Genomic DNA, 17982 nt, shown 5'->3' with positions numbered 1-17982 from the left:
AAAGTAAGCACTTAATAATTGTTTATATGATTCCATTCAATTTTTTATAGTTAGTGAACAGTTCTTAATTGAACTATCTCATGTGTATTTACATTGCTTATGTTATGAAACTAATATTGGTGGACTCTAGAGATGGCGATGTGAAATTGTAGTATTTGGTCCTAACCATAATATGGTATGCTGTTTAAAGCAGTCAATACAATGAATCAAACAGTAAAGTGATAAATCTCATGGGTCAGCCTTCTTTGTCATCATGTGCTTCTTCCTTGCCTAATACCAATAAGAATTCGAGGTAATTAACCTCAGTTTACTCCACTATACGTCTTTACAATGAAGTATAGTTTTATAGAGACAAGAGACAGCAAGAAGGAAAAATGATAGACAAGAAACACAAGACCAGATGTTTGATGAAAGGAGCTAACAGAGAAAGAATCAGCCAGAAAAAGAGGAAGGCAGGGCCCTGAGAAATCCATAGTTGGGGCAACAGGACTTCTCGCACTTCATTTCTCTGTGGAGCTTACTTCGTCTTGTCTTCCGCTGACCTGAGTGCCGCGTGGTGGTCACCACTCTGGCCTGCATCTTCTCCGCCTTTTAAAGCATCCTCTCCAGTTCCATTCCAGCCACTGGAGTATGACATACTCCAAGCACCCCGGAAGCTCTTCTGCTAGGTAGTTCTACAACTCACAACTGGTTTTTAAGATAGGTAGGTGGATAAAGAGATAGAAAGTATAGAGAGATAGTAGAGTATATGTGAAATTCTGTGCATCATTTTCATAATCACAGAAACCATTATGACTTGAGAGACATGATGCTTTCTCATCACTGTGCCTTGTAAAGCTGCCTTAGTGTCCCTCCATCTTAGGACCCAGTGGATATGGTGTTTCTGAGACAGAACAGGGAACCACTGAGCACGTGTTTTTCATAAATAAAACACCTCCCAGGAACATGGCACAGCAATTCTCCCACATCATGCCCACCTCCAGTGAATTATATTACTATGTTCCCATGTCTGCGAGGTAACTTGTCATAGGATAGTACCTTTTATGTGGCTAAGATCTCAAAGTGAAAGTGAAAGTGTTAGTCGCTCAGTTGTGTCCAACTCTTTGCAACCCCATAGACTGTAGCCCGCCAGGCTCCTTTGTCCATGGGATTTTTTTCAGGCAAAATGCTGGAGTGGGTTGCCATTTTCTTCTCCGGGGCATTTTCCTGACCCAGGGATCAAACCCACATCTCCTGAGTCTCCTGCATTGCAGCAGATTCTTTACCCACTGAGCCATCAGGGAAGCACCTATGATCTCAAAGAGATGGTTTATTTAGGTCTAGGATTATTAGACGCAGTAGCAGCAGCAGCAGCAAGATTATTCCATCTTTCTTGGGTAATTTGTTAACAGCATTTATTAAGATATGTTGAAGTGAGGTAAACTATTTACACAGATATAAATAATTCACTTCATATTCTGAGAAAGTCAAGGTTTATTTAAATATATGTTTTCAGTTCAGTTCAGTCGCTCAGTTGTGTCTGACACTTTGCGATTCCATGAATTGCAGCACACCAGGCCTCCCTGTCCATCACCAACTCCCGGAGTTCACCCAAACTCACGTCCATCGAGTCAGTGATGCCATCCAGCCATCTCATCCTCTGTCGTCCCCTTCTCCTCCTGCCCCCAATCCCTCCCAGCATCAGAGTCTTTTCCAAAGAGTCAACTCTTCGCATGAGGTGGCCAAAGTATTGGAGTTTCAGCTTTAGCATCATTCCTTCCAAAGAACACCCAGGACTAATCTCCTTTAGAATAGACAGGTTGGATCTCCTTGCAGTCCAAGGGACTCTCAAGAGTCCTCATCAACAGTTCAAAAGCATCAATTCTTCAGTGCTCAGCTTTCTTCACAGTCCAACTCTCACATCCATACATGACCACTGGAAAAACCATAGCCTTGACTAGATGGACCTTTGTTGGCAAAATAATGTCTCTGCTTTTGAATATGCAGTAAGCGTCTTTTAATTTGATGGCTGCAGTCACCATCTGCAGTGATTTTGGAGCCCAAAAAAATAAAGTCTGACACTGTTTCCCCATCTATTTCCCATGAAGTGATGGAACCAGATGCCATGATCTTCATTTTCTGAATGTTGAGCTTTAAGCCAACTTTTTCACTCTCTCTTTCACCTTCATCAAGAGGCTTTTTAGTTCCTCTTCACTTTCTGCCATAGGGGTGGTATCATCTGCATATCTGAGGTTATTGATATTTCTCCCGGCAATCTTGATTCCAGCTTGTGTTTCTTCCAGTCCAGCATTTCTCATGATGTACTCTGCATATAAGTTAAATAAGCAGGGTGACAATATACAGCCTTGACATATTCCTTTTCCTATTTGGAACCAGTCTGTTGTTCCATGTCCAGTTCTAACTGTTGCTTCCTGACCTGCATACAGATTTCTCAAGAGGCCGTTCAGGTGGTCTGGTATTCCCATCTCTTTCAGAATTTTCCACAATTTATTGTGATCCACACAATCAAAGGCTTTGGCATAGTCAATAAAGCAGAAATATATGTTTTAGTCTTCTTTAAACATTTTTGTTTGTTTGTTTGTTTTTTAGTAACCATTCGGTATTTGGCCCCATCCACATGGTTGAATGGTATCATCAACTCAGTGGACATGAGTTTGAGCAAACTCTGGGAGTCATTAAAGGACAGGGAAGCCTGGTGTGCTGCAGTCCATGGGGTTGCAATAAGTTGGACATGACTGAGTGGCTGAACAACAACAAAAGTATGTGATTAAAAAGATAGAATGTCATTATCCTTGAGATGATGCAAATGTACCCAAATAAAAATGGGCAAATAAGTCAATGAAGATAGAACTAAGTCTGAATAATCAAATTTCAGCTAAAAGGAAAGGTGAAAACTGAGATAATATGCAATGGAAACCACACAAAGAAAGAGTAGCAAGCAAATGTGAAAATGTTCAAAAACAATTACCACTCAAGAGATGCAGTAAAAATAAAGTCATTTCTAATGTGAGTTATAAAGGAGACATATTTTAACTGTATTTAATACTCCTAAGTATTAAATGTTTCAAAAAATTAATGATTTCAAAGACTTGTCTGATATCAGAGCATAAGAAATTGGAGGAAGTCCAAAGAAATAAATGAAGACTTAATAATAAAATCCAATTATAGTTTACAAAAATCTTTGAAAAGTCTTTTCCAGCTACCTAACAATGTTTAATGAACCAAAATGAGGAACACAAAACTGAGTTGTTTGTTCATTGTTTCACTTTCAACAACGGTCAAGTATGAAGAAGTATCATTCAGGAAAGTTTTTCCTTCATTTGAACCAAAATTGCATCAAACATTAAGAAGTTTTATGTTTCTTCTGATTTAAAAAGAACAATGACAAATATATTAGTAATATGAGGTGCTAGGTAAAATGAAAAGATTTTTTTTATATGCTAGCCACTCAGTATTTTAATTAATAACTATTTTCAAATTATCCACTTACATGAGAGCACTTGACTCTGGACAAATAGCCATGGGTACAGTTTCAGAGGTATTAGGCAAGACAGAAAATCATTTAGTGTAGACATGTACAGAAAATGCAGATAGATTTTCTTAAACTGTTAAAAAGAGGGATTGGTGATTGTGCTGGGGAAGAAAATTATTGGATGCTATCCCTGAAAGAACCTGAGGAAAGGACTTCTGTCAAAAATGTATAGGCACTGCACTAGCAAGGAGATGGTTCAGTAAAGAAAATAGCTTTCATGGAAACTAAAATATAACGTAACTGAACTTACCCATGAAACAGAAACAGACTCACAGATCTAGGGAAGTGATTCGTGGTTGCCAAGGAGGATTTGAGAGGGAGGGTTGGATTGGGCGTTTGAGATCAGCCCGTGCAAAGTCTTATGTATAAAATCAACAGATAACAAAACCCTACTGCATAGCACAGGGAACTCTCTTCAATATCCTGTAAAAGCCGTGATGGGAAAGAGTGTGAAACAGAATATATGTATAACTGAATCACTGCTCTACAGCAGAAACTATCACATTATAAATCAAATATTCCCCAGTAACATAAATTTTAAAAAAGAAAACAGAGTTTCTGAGAGGAAAGGCAGCAGAGCTCCCATGGGGCCAGCTGGCCTGGTGGCTGGGGAAGGACCGAGAATGCCCATGTCTGAACACCAGCTACTGAGGGATAAGAAGGTTGTAGGAGAGAGCTTAGCTCTCTGTCCAATCTGGAGGAAAACAGACCAAAGGAGAGCTGAGCTATCACATACATCACTTAAGGATGTAGTTTCAGAACCATTGCGTTCAGAGTGGGGAGCTGTGGGCTCACTCTGAGGGACTGGCTGAAGTCACTGATGGAAGTACTGGCATCTCAAGGCTTGAGGTCATCCTCACAGCCACCTTCCATTTTCCATCCTTCACCACAGAGCTGTCTGTGATGGACCAGATATCTATAAATGAGGGATTTTGGCAGCATAACTTCATTACACTTTTTCAGTTTCAACATTTTATTATCCTAATAATACTCTGAAATATAGTTCAGTTCAGTCGCTCAGTCATGTCTGACTCTTGGCGACCCCATGGACTGCAGCACACCAGGCCTCCCTGTCCATCACCAACTCCTGGGCCTTGGTCAAATTCATTTCCATTGAGTTGGTGATGCCATCCAACCATCTCATCCTCTGTCATCCCCTTCTCCTCCCGCCTTCAATCTTTCCCAGCATCAGGGTCTTTTCCAAGGAGTCAGTTCTTCGCATCAGGTGGTCAAAGTATTGGACTTTCAGCTCCAACAATCAATCCTTCCAGTGAACACCCAGGACTGATTTCCTTTAGGATGGACTGGTTGGATCTCCTTGCAGTCCAAGGCACTCTCAAGAGTCTTCTCCAACACCACAGTTCAAAAGCGTCAATTCTTCTGTGCTCAGCTTTCTTTATGGTCCACCTCTCACATCCAAACATGACCACTGGAAAAACCATAACTTTGACTAGATGGACCTTTGTCAGTAATACAAGTATTTATCTGAAATATAAGTGTCATGCAATTCAAATGAAATGTTTCTATTTGGGCTGCATGTGATGTCCTGGTAAAATTCTTAAAAGTTTTATCCAGAAAACCAGATAAAGATGTTAGAACGCTGGGCATTCTAATAATTCGATACTCTTTATATTCTTTAAATGTCCTTCTGGTGTTTTATTTGGAGGAAAGGGTGAAGACTGGGCCTGGGGAGAAGAGGTGGGGAGATGCCCGTCTGACAAAGGGGAGCCACGACTGCCGCAGAGATGAGCAGACTTGTCCTGTCCGAGTGGTCTGCTGTGCATCTGAACGTGGCTGTCCCTGCCAGAAGCCAGAACTGCAGTTCATTACAGCCACCCGGCTTAGAGCGTAGTGTGACACCGCTCGTCGTTATGGAAACACGTCCCTTGTGAGTCCTCATCCACCACCGCCTAACTAGCTACTGAAAGTGTCCCTTTAGCCTCATACTGCGTGTTCTAGTGAACCGGCTCTGGAGATATACCAGCCACTTCAAAGCAGGGCACGGCCTCTTGCTCTCTGGGAGACTTCAGTTGGAACGCTTTTGCGCTCAGCCTTACTGTACTGAAATGTAAAATGATGATGACGGTAATAATAAATAATGTGAAGATGATGATAACAATGATAATAAGTCCATCATAGAACTGTTTTCAGGATGCATGGAGTAAGGCATATAAAACTTGTGGGAAAGAGCCTAGCACCTGATGTGAACTCCCTAAGTGAGTGTTAGCTCTTATTAGACCACACAGTGTTCACTCCCTGTGACGGGCTCCAGCAAAGGTCATTTTGTTGATTTCAGGACATTACCTCTGACATTATGGTGGCCCTTTTAGTAAGTCGTCTCCAGCCACTGCCCCGTGCAGCACCCCCTCATTCAGTCCTAAAATCATTTAGGTTTAGTTCTTGGTTACATGTTCTCAGCACGACTGTGTGAGTCATGCAGTGTCCCTGAATGTTACCTGTCCTTGTCCTCGTTTGGTTAAAGTCTGCTGCTGCTGCTGCTAAGTCGCTTCAATCGTGTCCGACTCTGTGTGACCCCAGAGGCGGCAGCCCACCAGGCTGTCCCGTCCCTGGGATTCTCCAGGCAAGAACGCTGGAGTGGGTTGCCATTTCCTTCTCCAGTGCATGAAAGTGAAAAGCGAAAGTGAAGTTGCTCAGTCGTGTCCGACTCTTAGCGATCCCATGGACTGCAGCCTTCCAGGCTCCTCCATCCGTGGGATTTTCCAGGCAAGAGTACTGGAGTGGGGTGCCAGTGCCTACTTATTTCTAAATCAGAGTTAAAGATACCGAGGGAACAGGAGTCTAGTGAAGATTAGTGACACAGTACATCACTAGCCTAGTGCTCCACACACAGCACACAGTAGTTCTCTCTTTCATTCACACACACACACAGAGACACACACACAAAGACACACACACAGACACACACAGAGACACACACACACAGACACACAGACTCATACACACACACAGACACGCACAGACTCACCCACACAGAGGCTTGCTTCTTCCCTCCTCTTTTCCTCTTTCTCTTTCTTTCTCTTCCTTTCCTTTCAGTATGTGTTATTCACTCGCTGTTAAAAGATATATCCTTCTCTTTGCCAGGTACTTTTATTTCAAATTGATTCCTACCATCCACAAAGGAAAACTGTTGATATAATCATTTGATTTTAGACGGGAACTCATCCTTCCTCATTAATCAACATTCATTGAATTTATGTTTAACTACAAAGTAAAAAGATTGATCCCGTGAAAGGAAATCATATTGCAGGAGAGTAGGCGGGAAGATATTTTATAAAGCAAGTGAGCTTTGACCTCTGTCCATGATAGGTATAAAGCTGATTTTGAAGTCAAAACACCTCTATTCAATCTGGATTTTTAAAGAGGGTGGGAAAAAAGAGGGATACGCCCACACAGGTCCTCTCTTTAATGGTCTATTGTCCCATTGTGTCTGCATCCTTCTGCTCCATTCTCCTGGCTGAAAGTTTCCAGGTTCTGGTTCTGCTTTTAGTGAAGTGCCTCTTCTCCCCAGCCCCTGCTCCTTCTCTTTCTTGTCTTCCTACCTGGATTGCATCGTGGGACTCATCAGTGTGGCCTTACCTAATCATGTATATCTGAGATCCACGTTTTGTGCTTTAAAACAGGATTTAAGCCACTGGCCCCAGATATAAGATTTAGGAGTAGATGCTCCATATACCCTGAGGTGAGAAAAGTAATGTAGAAAGGACTTGATGGGATGAAAAACCCTATGTAGAACCTAAGAAAGTCAACTTTGGTACAAGAGGTGTCAAATATTGACAATCATGAGTCAGGATGTTTGCTTTAACATGTATCTGTGTGCACGTGTGATGATGAATGAGGCTGGATGAAGGATTCTTGTGTGTGTGATGCATATGTGAATGAAGTTAATTATTGTGTAGGTGAATGAAAGGATTGTTGCATATGTGAATGAAGTTAATTACATTGCTACATGAGCCTTGAAAAGAGTGTTCAGGTGGATGTTAATTATAGATAATGAATTTAAAATGACATAAAGAAAAACTACAGATTTGATTGTACAATGAAATATTATTAAAATTAATAGCATTTGTGCCATTATGTAACTAGACTATTTCTGCCTAATAATCAGTAATGACATGGTATTTCATATCAAAAATATATACACCATAAATCTCAGACAAACCCTGTTTTAATTTTGTTTCATGATGATAGGTTTTATGTTCATTGGTCTTATGGAATGAGCAATTTTTATAAAGGAGAACTTATTGGTTTAATAAAGGACAACCAATTGCTTGTTGGTTGTGACTTTGCTTATTTTAAAATACTTTTAAAAATATATCTTCACATCTCTTCCCTGGTGGCCCAGATTGTAAAGAATATGCCTGTGATGCAGGAGACGCAGGTTCAATCCCTGGGTCAGGAAGATCCCACGGAGAAGGGAATGGCAACCCGCTCCAGTGTTCTTGCCCGGAGAATCCCATGGACAGAGGAGCCTGGTGGAATACAGTCCATAGGGTCTTAAAGAGTCAGACATGATTGAGTGACGAACACACAACACACACACACACACACACACACACACACACACACACATCTCGGTATATAAACAATTTCATCTAAATCAGTGAATTTCTTCAGACCAATCTGAGACCAAAAGATAGATGTGAAATGACAAGTACTTGCATTAAGTAAAAAAGTAATTCTAGTCAATAAGTATGAAATTGGCTATTGTACTAATTTATCAAAAAATAATCTGTGATCATACTGTTTTTGTAATTTAAGTTTGCTCATAAAAGTCATTTATTCAGCAAATGTTTACCAAGAGCCTACTTTATGACCAGCACTGATATACTGTCTGGTGATGCATCTCTGTAGAGAAGAAAGCTCCATCTTCTGGAAGCTTATGTTCCATAGACAGAGACAGACAGGAGGGAAATAAGCAAGTGAATAAAGATCGTGTCGGGTGGTCACAAGTGCTACGGAGAAAAATTAAGCAAGTAAGGCTGTGGACCATAAGGTGGGTTATATGTCAGTCAGAAAAGGCCTTCTTTTTGAAATATTTTTATCTCACTATTATGGAAAACCCGAGGCAAATCCTCCTAGGGTCTCACATTTTATGTAGATAAATACAGATACTGACTGTGTATCAGTATTGTTAAGAAATTATTGTTAAGAAATACCCACCGTGGTCTTTGACGGAGTCTTACTAAATAGTGCAGTTTCTTAGTCTGAAATCAAGGGAACTAGAGAAGAATTCCTCTAAAAACTTAAAATGCTGTCCTTGGTATCTGGGAGTACAAACTGTAGCAATTACTTACATACAAAGTATTAATGACACTGAAAGAGTCCTTCTATTGTGGAGAGTTGTGGGAGTGATCCCTCCTCCTATTAATAGGCAGCTTGAGTTCGATAACACTAAAAAAGAATTTTGTCCGTTGAAGTTGTTTCCTGGTTTTGGCTGGAAGATGAAGGTTTCTGCATAGTCGAGTCATAGCACACAGAAAGTCTTTACTAGTGTAAATTCTTCTGTATTTTAAGTAAAAACTGCATTGCAGACACCCCAACGAGCATGTGAAGGCGGTTTGAAGTCAGACATTCCTGTGCAGGAGTTGAGAGGGGGGTAGGCCCTGGGCTTCAGCTGGGCGCCAGGCACAGCTGTCAGAGGGGAGAGAGCCACACATACAGAGACAAAGCTTCCTCAGTCGAGATGACGCTGTTCAGATAAGGATGTGCCCAAGACACTGTGAAAGCATGCTGTGAAAATAGAGGTTTGCGGACTCACCCGAGGTGGCAGGGTGAGGGCAGGAGGGAGCTTCATGGCAGGCTTCTTTCTGGAGGGGACCAAGCGTGGAGCCCAGAGTAAGGCACTCCCCAAACCTGAGGCCATGGTGTGTGGTCTGCACTAGGCCTTAGGGTATAACGTGGAAACATGCAATTCCTGCTTTGCCCGAGAAACGGTCTGGTTGGAGAATTAGACAAAACTAAAAGTGATAATGGCTTTAATTATTGAACCCACAAAGTGCTGTGGGAGCTCAGAGAGGGAAAGAACTTAGTCGTTTCAGAGTAAAAGGCAAATCTAAATATTCCAGAGTGGCTGAAAAACATGGGAACCCGCAGGATGGTTTTTAATTTCTGTGAATATCAAACAGAGGTTCTTATATTTCACATTTAGATTTTTGAGGTTTACTATTCTTGCTAAATATATGAATCCTTTCTTAATCCAACACTGCTTCGAGCACAGCACTTTAGCAGCAGAGATTTTATTAGAGAACTTAACTGATACCGGTTGGGGGAGGTGAAGGAACTACAGTTTGCTCTAGAAGATTTGCATTAGAGAGAGTAGTTACAGGCTGTAGCGTCTCCCCTGTAATTTTATGAGAATGGTATTACCCTGGCTTTCCCTGTGTGACTGCTGGTTACCTTCTGTCAGTGAGCAACAGTCTTACTGCAAAGCAGGAGCACAACCCATCTCTTTGTCTCCGTGGTCAAAGCAATTACTTCTTAGAAAGTCGGATTTTTTTTTCAGAATGACCATGTACAGGAGCAAACGCAGACATCAGAGATGTAAGTAAATTCAGAACCAACTTTTTCATATGGCTGTGGTGGGAGAAACATACTCGATTTCTTAAAAGACTAATCATGACTTCAGATATATCCTGGGAGTAGAAAAGATATTGTAGCTTTTTTCACCCTAACCTTCATCTTTATCCCTGTTACATGCTTGAAAGATGTTGGGGGGAATCGGACTGATTCACTTGTTACTATGGAAACCTTTGGAAAGGTTTACAAAATCAACAGAGAAACAGATCAAATGCAATTTCAGTCTAGCTCAGCATCCTTCATACAGGCATGGTAACTGGACAGTTCTCTCTCCCTCTTTCTCTCTCTCTCTCTCCCTCCTTAAAAAAAAAAAAAAAAAAACGTCCATTTATTCATTCAGTTTCAGTCATAACTCTCAGGGGAAACAAAACAGTTCTGAATGGAGGGGAGAGAATTAATTGTGAATGGCAAGCTGAATATGTAACAGGATCTTCATTGCCAAACTTCTTGGTCCAGAGCATGTTTGTAACATAATTCACTACAGGCACCGTTTCCAAGGGTTAAAAGGAGTCATCTGTAATCTAACCTAAAGGGGCTGATTCTGACGGGAAAAGAGCAGCACCATCACCCTGGCCTAAAGTCCAGAACAAAGATGATTATGGGACTGAAAGCCTTTAGGATGCGGCTAAAAATCAGAAGTCCTACAGTAAAGCTGTGTTTTATGGTAAAGCAACATGCCTGTCATGGAAAGCTCTCCAGGCACATCTGTCTCCAGGGAGCCCAACTCTGGATGCCTTGCTCTCCTGCGTTGCCTGAAGTAATTATCACCGTGGTGAGCCCACTGTGCCCTGTCACTGACTCTATTTGCCATCTTAGACAGGTGACTACAACTTGTTCTACAGCCCAAGTCGGCACTTTTCATGATCCCTATGATACCTTTACGTTATCAAGTATTTTAAAATATAGGAATACTATTAACATTAATCACTCCATCAAAAGACCAAACTATGATAGACGTGATCTTTTTGAGTGATTTTTTTTTTTTGCTCATTTTTAATTTAAGGTATGAGCACTGACATTTCTCTTGCTCAAAGTTTTACGCAGCACAGAAGGCTCTGAGGGATAGGACTTCCAGTCTGATTTTCTATGGCTGATTGCCTTTTGATACTATTTCTTTCTTGTGATTGAGAAACAACAGGCAATAATTTGCTACTTTTTTTCTTATAGAAGTGATTGGTGCAAAATCTACAAATATATTGCTGATTAATTCCCTTGTGATTCCCTCCCACAAGAATGAATCTAAATTGTGCATGTACTTGAAAACCATCTTGCACCTTTACTCCTGTATCTTTTCTACACCCCCTCATTTCTTTCCATGTGAGTAATCGTTGCCTTAATGCCCATGACAAATAAAAGATTCACAGAAAAATCATACTGAATCTCTCCTCCTAAAATGTGCTTGCTGAAGTCTGCGATTAAGCAGCAGGAAGAAATTGTGAATTACATGAGACAAGTTAGAAGAGTAGGATGTACTGAATGGTTTAGTTTAAAAAAAAAAAACTAATGTGTTACTTATGTTTAATTGTATCAGTTAGCTGTATTACATTGAATTAACTTTCTATATTCTAACCATATAAAATATTGGAGAGCAAGAATATAAGAAAGTATATAGGAAGCTTAGCAATAAAAGCAAATAGAATCCTTAAATGAAGTTGTTTCTTATACTAATAACACTTGCCAAAGTGGAATGTAATGCAATTATTTGCTATCTGAAAATATCTGAATTATCCTATCACCAAAATACAGTGCATTTCCATTTTAAATCATGTCTTTTATGTGTTTTTGATCATGTGAAGAACATAAACTAACCTAGAGGCAATTGTAATCCAATTAAAGCAATAATTGCACACTTATCAAATTCCAATGTGGGAAAGAAAGTGTTCTTATGATTTTTTTTTGAATTGGAACATTACATAAGTAAAGTTTCTAATGTCCTCATTCCCCAGCAATCTAATATAATGTCCTTTAGTAAAAATAATGCAACTTTCTTTTAGAAGCTCCAAGAGGAGAAACAGGAAAGTGCAGAAGATTATGCCAGGGGTTTGAAAAGAAGCAGGAGAGTGAAAATCCTGGAAAAGACATTTTCAAGTATACACTGCACCAAGTCCTTAGAAATCCATGGGGGACTGTGAAACCCACTCCTTAATCATGTCTAGATTGGTTATTTATAATTCCCGGTAGAAAAGGAGGAGAGAGAGGGAAGAGTCTCCCTTTCCTTGCTCCCTCAAAATGGAGCAATTGTTTTAGAAAAGGAAACTGCTTCAGTGTTCATTCAGATGGCAGATCTTACCTGTGCATAACTGCATGAGGACTTTTAATTAGATACAGGATTTTTCAAGTGGTATTAAAAACATTTCCCTGTGTCAGAGATGTATTTTGTGAGAGCCAAGCAGGTAGAAACCACTTTAAGGAACTCTTAACATATATAAGCCTGTTTGTACAAATTAGGGTGGGGCGGTAATCATCACCAGTATAAATTTTTCTTTTAGCATTTAAATATTGAATTTTTATACATATTGAATCAATCCGTTTACTGAAGTATGTGGCTTATGTTTAATTTTCAAAAATCTTTATTATGCATAAAATAAGGTACACCTGTATTCTCCTTTGCTGAAATTCCAGATGACCTTGAGAAAATAATTTTTGGTTTTTAGAAGAGATGTAGAGATACATTCTTAAAGATGAATATGTTTTTGAAATAGAGACTTAAGAGAAAAACTATAGTGGGATCCATATGATATTAGATATAGAATTTGAAAAATATTACAATCCTTGTACCATGGAAGACAGACCTGTGTACATTGAATTTTAAGTGTATAGCGTTTTGTTTTACTAACTAGGAACAGGTTATTGATTGCTAATGATATGTTTGGGGGATCTTATCCATTGTATTATGGAAATAGGTGATGAGATCACTTCAGGAATCTGAATCCTAGTTATAGTTCTCGGCTCACAATCTCAGCCGATACCTGTTATCTGTGTGGGTTGCAATTTCTTCTTCTCTAACTTCAGCAGACTGTGCAGAGATGTTTTCCACGGTGTCTTTCCTCTCTAATCCTCAGTCTTTCACAACATAGGCCTCTCATGTAAGCTTCCTACCGAAAGACAGGTGTAAATTCTCATCCCCTATGCCGTGGCTTTGTCTCGTGGGCTTCCTGTCCATGTGACCGTGGTTTTACTGTGAGAGACACTAGTATCCATACGGATTATCAATCACTGCCCGTATAATGATAAAAACATGCGTATGTATATTGTATACACATACATATATACCCACATGCCCACATTTTTTTGGTTCTAATGAAAACTAATGTATTTAAAAGGCTGTACTGAATTTTTAAGGGCTTTTAATGCCATGTATTTTATATTTAAGAAAGACAACCATACACAGGGATCTCGGGTTTCAATGTTTCAGAAGGTGTTTTCATATTCTCAAATACTGGGAGTTGCTGAACTAGAAGATGAAGCACAACCATAACCTTATAACACAGACACTGACGTCATTGTCACTCACAGCTCACTGCCTTCCTGGTAAACTATATTCTAGCCTTTATCGGGCTACGTCATTACCCCCAAATTCATCAGGTGCTTGCTCGTCTGTGTGTCTCTTCCTGTTGATGGGAGGCCTCACTTGCCTCTTCATGTATAGAAAGCATCTCTGCCATCCAGGAAGCAGGGTTTGCTCCTTCATTTCCCTTGGGTGTCTGATCCAGTGTCACCTTAATCCCATTGGCTTTTCCTGACTACCCCACTGAAAAGTGAGAGCCTCTCAGTCACGTCCTATAGCCCTCCAGGCTCCTCTGTCCATGGGGTTTTCCAGGCAAGAACACTGGAGTGGGTGGCCATCCCCTTCTCCAGGGGAGCTTCCCAACCCAGGGATTGACCTGGGCCTCCTACATTGCAGACGGATTCTTTCCCACCTGAGCCACCAGGGAGCCTCCTATTTCCCACCCCATCTTCCAAAACTCCTTTTCTGCCGTTTGCTCTATTCCTGGATAGTTCAGGAAGAAACGGCATGTGCAAGGTGCCTAGGGTACTTGGATATTGGAGGGCCACAGAGGAGGCAATAAGTGGAGTTAATGAAAAGACGTGAGACTGAGATTAACAGATACACACTACTGTATATAAAACAGATGAACAGCCGGGGCCCACTGTAGGCTTCCCCGGTAGCTCAGCTGGTAAAGGATTCGCCTGCAGTGCAGGAGGCCCCAGTTTGATTCCTGGGTCAGGAAGATCCCCTGGAGAAGGGAATGGCAACCTACTCCAGTGTTTTGCCTGGAGAATCCCATGGACAGAGGAGCCTTGTGGGCTACAGTCCATGGGGTCAAAAAGAGTTGGATATGACTAAGCACAGCACAGCATGGCCTATTGTATAGCCCAGGGAACTATATTCAATATCTTATAATAACCTATAATCAAAACTAATCTCAAAGAATATATATATATATATATATATATATATATATATATTTAACTGAAGCACTTTGCTGTATACCTGAAACTAACACTCCATTGTAAATAAATTATACTTCGAAAAAAAAAATTTTTGAAATAAAAAGCATTGGGAGCACTGACTGGGTAGACCAAGTCATAGAATTAAATGGAATGGTATATTCTATGTATAATTAAATTGAGATATGAAGTATATTTATTAACTTTTAACTGACTCATGCAATGCTTTGATTAAAATGACAATTGTGAGAATGCTCTAATTTCATTCCACTTTATACTAGGCAAGGTATCCAATCATTAATTGAATGACAGTCAAACAGTGGTCATCCAGAGGTCAGAAAGACATTATTTGAACAAGAATATTTTCTGATTTATCTTCTTATAAATATCCTTATATTCTTGATATGTTAACACTTTCTTTAAAAATCTTGTTATGAGAAAAAATAAGTTTATAGTTTGATAGAATTGCTATTAGACTTCTTAAGGCTTGGGCAGAAAGACACAAGATCACGGTACTCTCTGGAGTACGCTATTAAATTCAATCCTTGATTTTTCTGTTATTGATGCTTATTGGGAATTCTGCTTTGACATCTGAAATTCCTCAAATCTTTTTTTCTCTCAAGTTCTTAATAGGAATTCTATGACTGGTATGAACTGATAATTTGTGACTTGTACATTCCTCCTTGGAATCATGTCTGCATGGATAGAATCAGGATGATCTGACTGAGCATGCTCAATGGGACCATAGTCTCCAGTTTGGGAGCGGAGATGTACAAAGGCTGAGTGATGAGACTCTTGATACACATTGACCTTATATGGAAATGCATGTTGGTCTGCCCTGCATACCTTAATCATCTGCTTGGCTGTTACAGGCTCCAGCCTGCGACTGATTCTGTCTCTGGGAATACTTACTCATTTCTCTCTCTGTCAATCTACTCCATGTATTTTTCAATCTAACAATGCTCTGCAAAAGTAAAGGTCACTTTGTGAGCATTTGTACATTTTCTTTTAGCTGATCTACATTCAGAAAACAATGTGTCTCTCATATATCACCTGTTCTCTTAGGTTCTCTAGTCTAACAATCTGTGCTGCATTTTTATCTAGACCTGCATAAAACCCATGGCATCGCCTCTGCCTCAAGATGTTCAGGTAAATGTTCTCTACAAATGGCATTTCTCTCTCAAAGACTGTTATAGTTAGAAATTATGCTGTAGATTTGTATATATTGAGCACAGAAGATACACATGTGGCAACTAGGCTCTTAGCACAATAAGATTACTGTTAAACTGGATATCAACACACCTTTTGAACATATTGTCATGAATGCAGGAGTGTTTTACATGATTATATGAAAAGATGACCATTCAAAAGCATTGATGGATAGTGGAAAAATATAGGAAGTAGTCTTTGTCCCACTTGGAAAGCAACTTTCTTAAAAACCATAATCTAGTATAATTATGTTTTTTGGACACTCTATGCATTTGGTTGAGCCATTTTAAATTGTCATTTTTGGTAAGTAAAAAAACAGCAGTTTCACATTGTTAAATGCAAATACCAGCTATGACAGAAGTTGGCCCAAAACAGATGGGGCCAGATAGTGAAAACATCAACGCAAGCTGACATTATAAAGGTCAAGGACATTTCTAGCTAAGCATGAAGGTGTTAGTTGCTCAGTCATGCCCGAATCTTTGTGACCCCATGGACTGCAGCCCACCAGGCTCCTCTGTCCATATTTTATATGATATCAAACATAACCTAAATACAATATCAAAAATACACTACACCTGTAAAGATACAGACGCCCTGGAGGATTTAATTCCACTTAATTTATAGTGTCAGTAATTAATGAGAGATTAGTTCAGAATTAAATAGAAATTCACATAGAAAAATTCAGAAAACAGTTATTTTTATTTGGAGTGAAAGGAAAAATTCATTTACTTTTTCACTTTGGCTTTGCTAAGGCAGCAAGGGAAAAATGGACACTGGGATTTTAAAAGTGGTCACAAAATGTTTCTCAGCACTGAATTTGTCCTCAGAGAACTTTTTATGTGAAAGTAGCCTCTTTCCAATGATCATTTCTAACAAAGATAGTACACTCAGATGTGATTAATGGCTACAGAGTCTTCCAAAGAGGCTGAAGCAGTGATGCTCCGTGAAGGTTTCTAGGATTTGCTTGTTTATTCACCATTTAGACATAAAACATCTTCAGATGATTCACCGTGCCAGTTCTCCAGAACCCAAGCTTGATTTGGAGGGAGGAGGCTATTTGAATGGACATGAAAAATTTATTTGAAATTGAGAGAAAAACAAGTCACTTAAAATTCTTTAAAAAATGTTCTTGGTTACTTGAATATTTAAGGAAGAAGTTAATAAGCCAGCGCAAGAACAAGATATAAGAAATTGTGTCATGAAGATCATAGATATGGCTGCTGCTGTGATTTTCTTGAGTCTATGGAAATGGGGCTTTGGAAATTGGAAACTTACTAAGTTAACTAGTAATCTATCAGGTTAGAGATGCTTATAAGTTGTTTTTGTCTGATGGAAACAGTCATCTAATGTACTTAGTTGGGGAAGCCATTAGACATAAGTGTGAAATGAAACGTTTCTGCCCTACTCTCTACCTATAAACAAGCCTTTTCCAAATAAAAATTCCTGAGTCCAAGTGAAATAAAGCCAGCTATTCTGAGGCCATCAGCTACGTCAACTGAGGAGCTGGGGGCTCTGAGGGGCGGCCGTCCACCACTCCTGGCGTCTCTGATGGTAAACAGGGAATTAAGTTGTGAGCAATTAAGAAAGCAGAATTGGCCCCACGCAGATATGAAAGAAAGGATTTCAGTAACCCCAGACACTTGCCCCTTCCCATACAGAGAAGATCACCAAATCTCTTTACCTGAGAGACCTGGGTTTTCTGAATTAACAGGAATCTTTTGATATTCAGATTACCTGCCCCTTTGCTGCAAACTTGTATATAGCCCGGCTTCTCCCCCACCTCCTTGGAGTCAGCTCTCTTGAAGTCACCTGGGATACTGCCTCCCAGACTCAAGTCCTAACATTCCCACGGAATAAAAACTCCCAACTCTTAGGTTATGCCTATTTTTTTTGAGTCAACATAAGTAATACTATTTCTCCTAGATTACCACTGACAGTACTTAAATCAACAGTTGTAGTAATTTCCCATATACTTTAAGCCCAATTAAGTAAATCTTGCCTTGTTTATCTGAACATCAAAGGATCAGGTGGCTTAGAGCCCAAAATCCTCAGTAAGTTGCCCACATTGTTAACGTATATCAGAGTTAACCTAGGGACTGGTTGTAAAGAAGTATCTAGTGTAGTATTATTTCCCCAAAAGCATGCTCTAAATATTGTAATTCAATGTAGTCACATCGTTATGACAATATAAC

At 39.8% G+C, this 17982-nt stretch overlaps 1 protein-coding gene across 7 annotated transcripts in view; it reads left to right on the top strand.

Annotated features, from left to right (window-relative positions):
• RALYL (RALY RNA binding protein like) overlaps positions 1–17982 on the top strand; it is an 819948-nt gene that overhangs the window by 566066 nt on the left and 235900 nt on the right. Inside the window, exon 1 of one of the 7 annotated variants that reach the window (XM_070802965.1) lies at positions 9931–10093. The exons of the other annotated variants lie outside the window; for them this stretch is intronic. Within the exon in view, the coding sequence (XP_070659066.1) occupies positions 10057–10093 (37 nt within the window). The 5' untranslated portion in view covers positions 9931–10056. Of the gene's footprint in view, positions 1–9930; positions 10094–17982 lie in introns of those variants that run through there. 7 annotated transcript variants of the gene reach the window in all.

Source organism: Bos indicus, chromosome 14 (assembly GCF_029378745.1).
Source record: "Bos indicus isolate NIAB-ARS_2022 breed Sahiwal x Tharparkar chromosome 14, NIAB-ARS_B.indTharparkar_mat_pri_1.0, whole genome shotgun sequence".
Lineage (NCBI taxonomy): Eukaryota > Metazoa > Chordata > Mammalia > Artiodactyla > Bovidae > Bos > Bos indicus.
The sequence above is the reverse complement of the archived record's forward strand: the minus strand, read 5'-3'. Positions and strand labels throughout refer to the sequence as shown.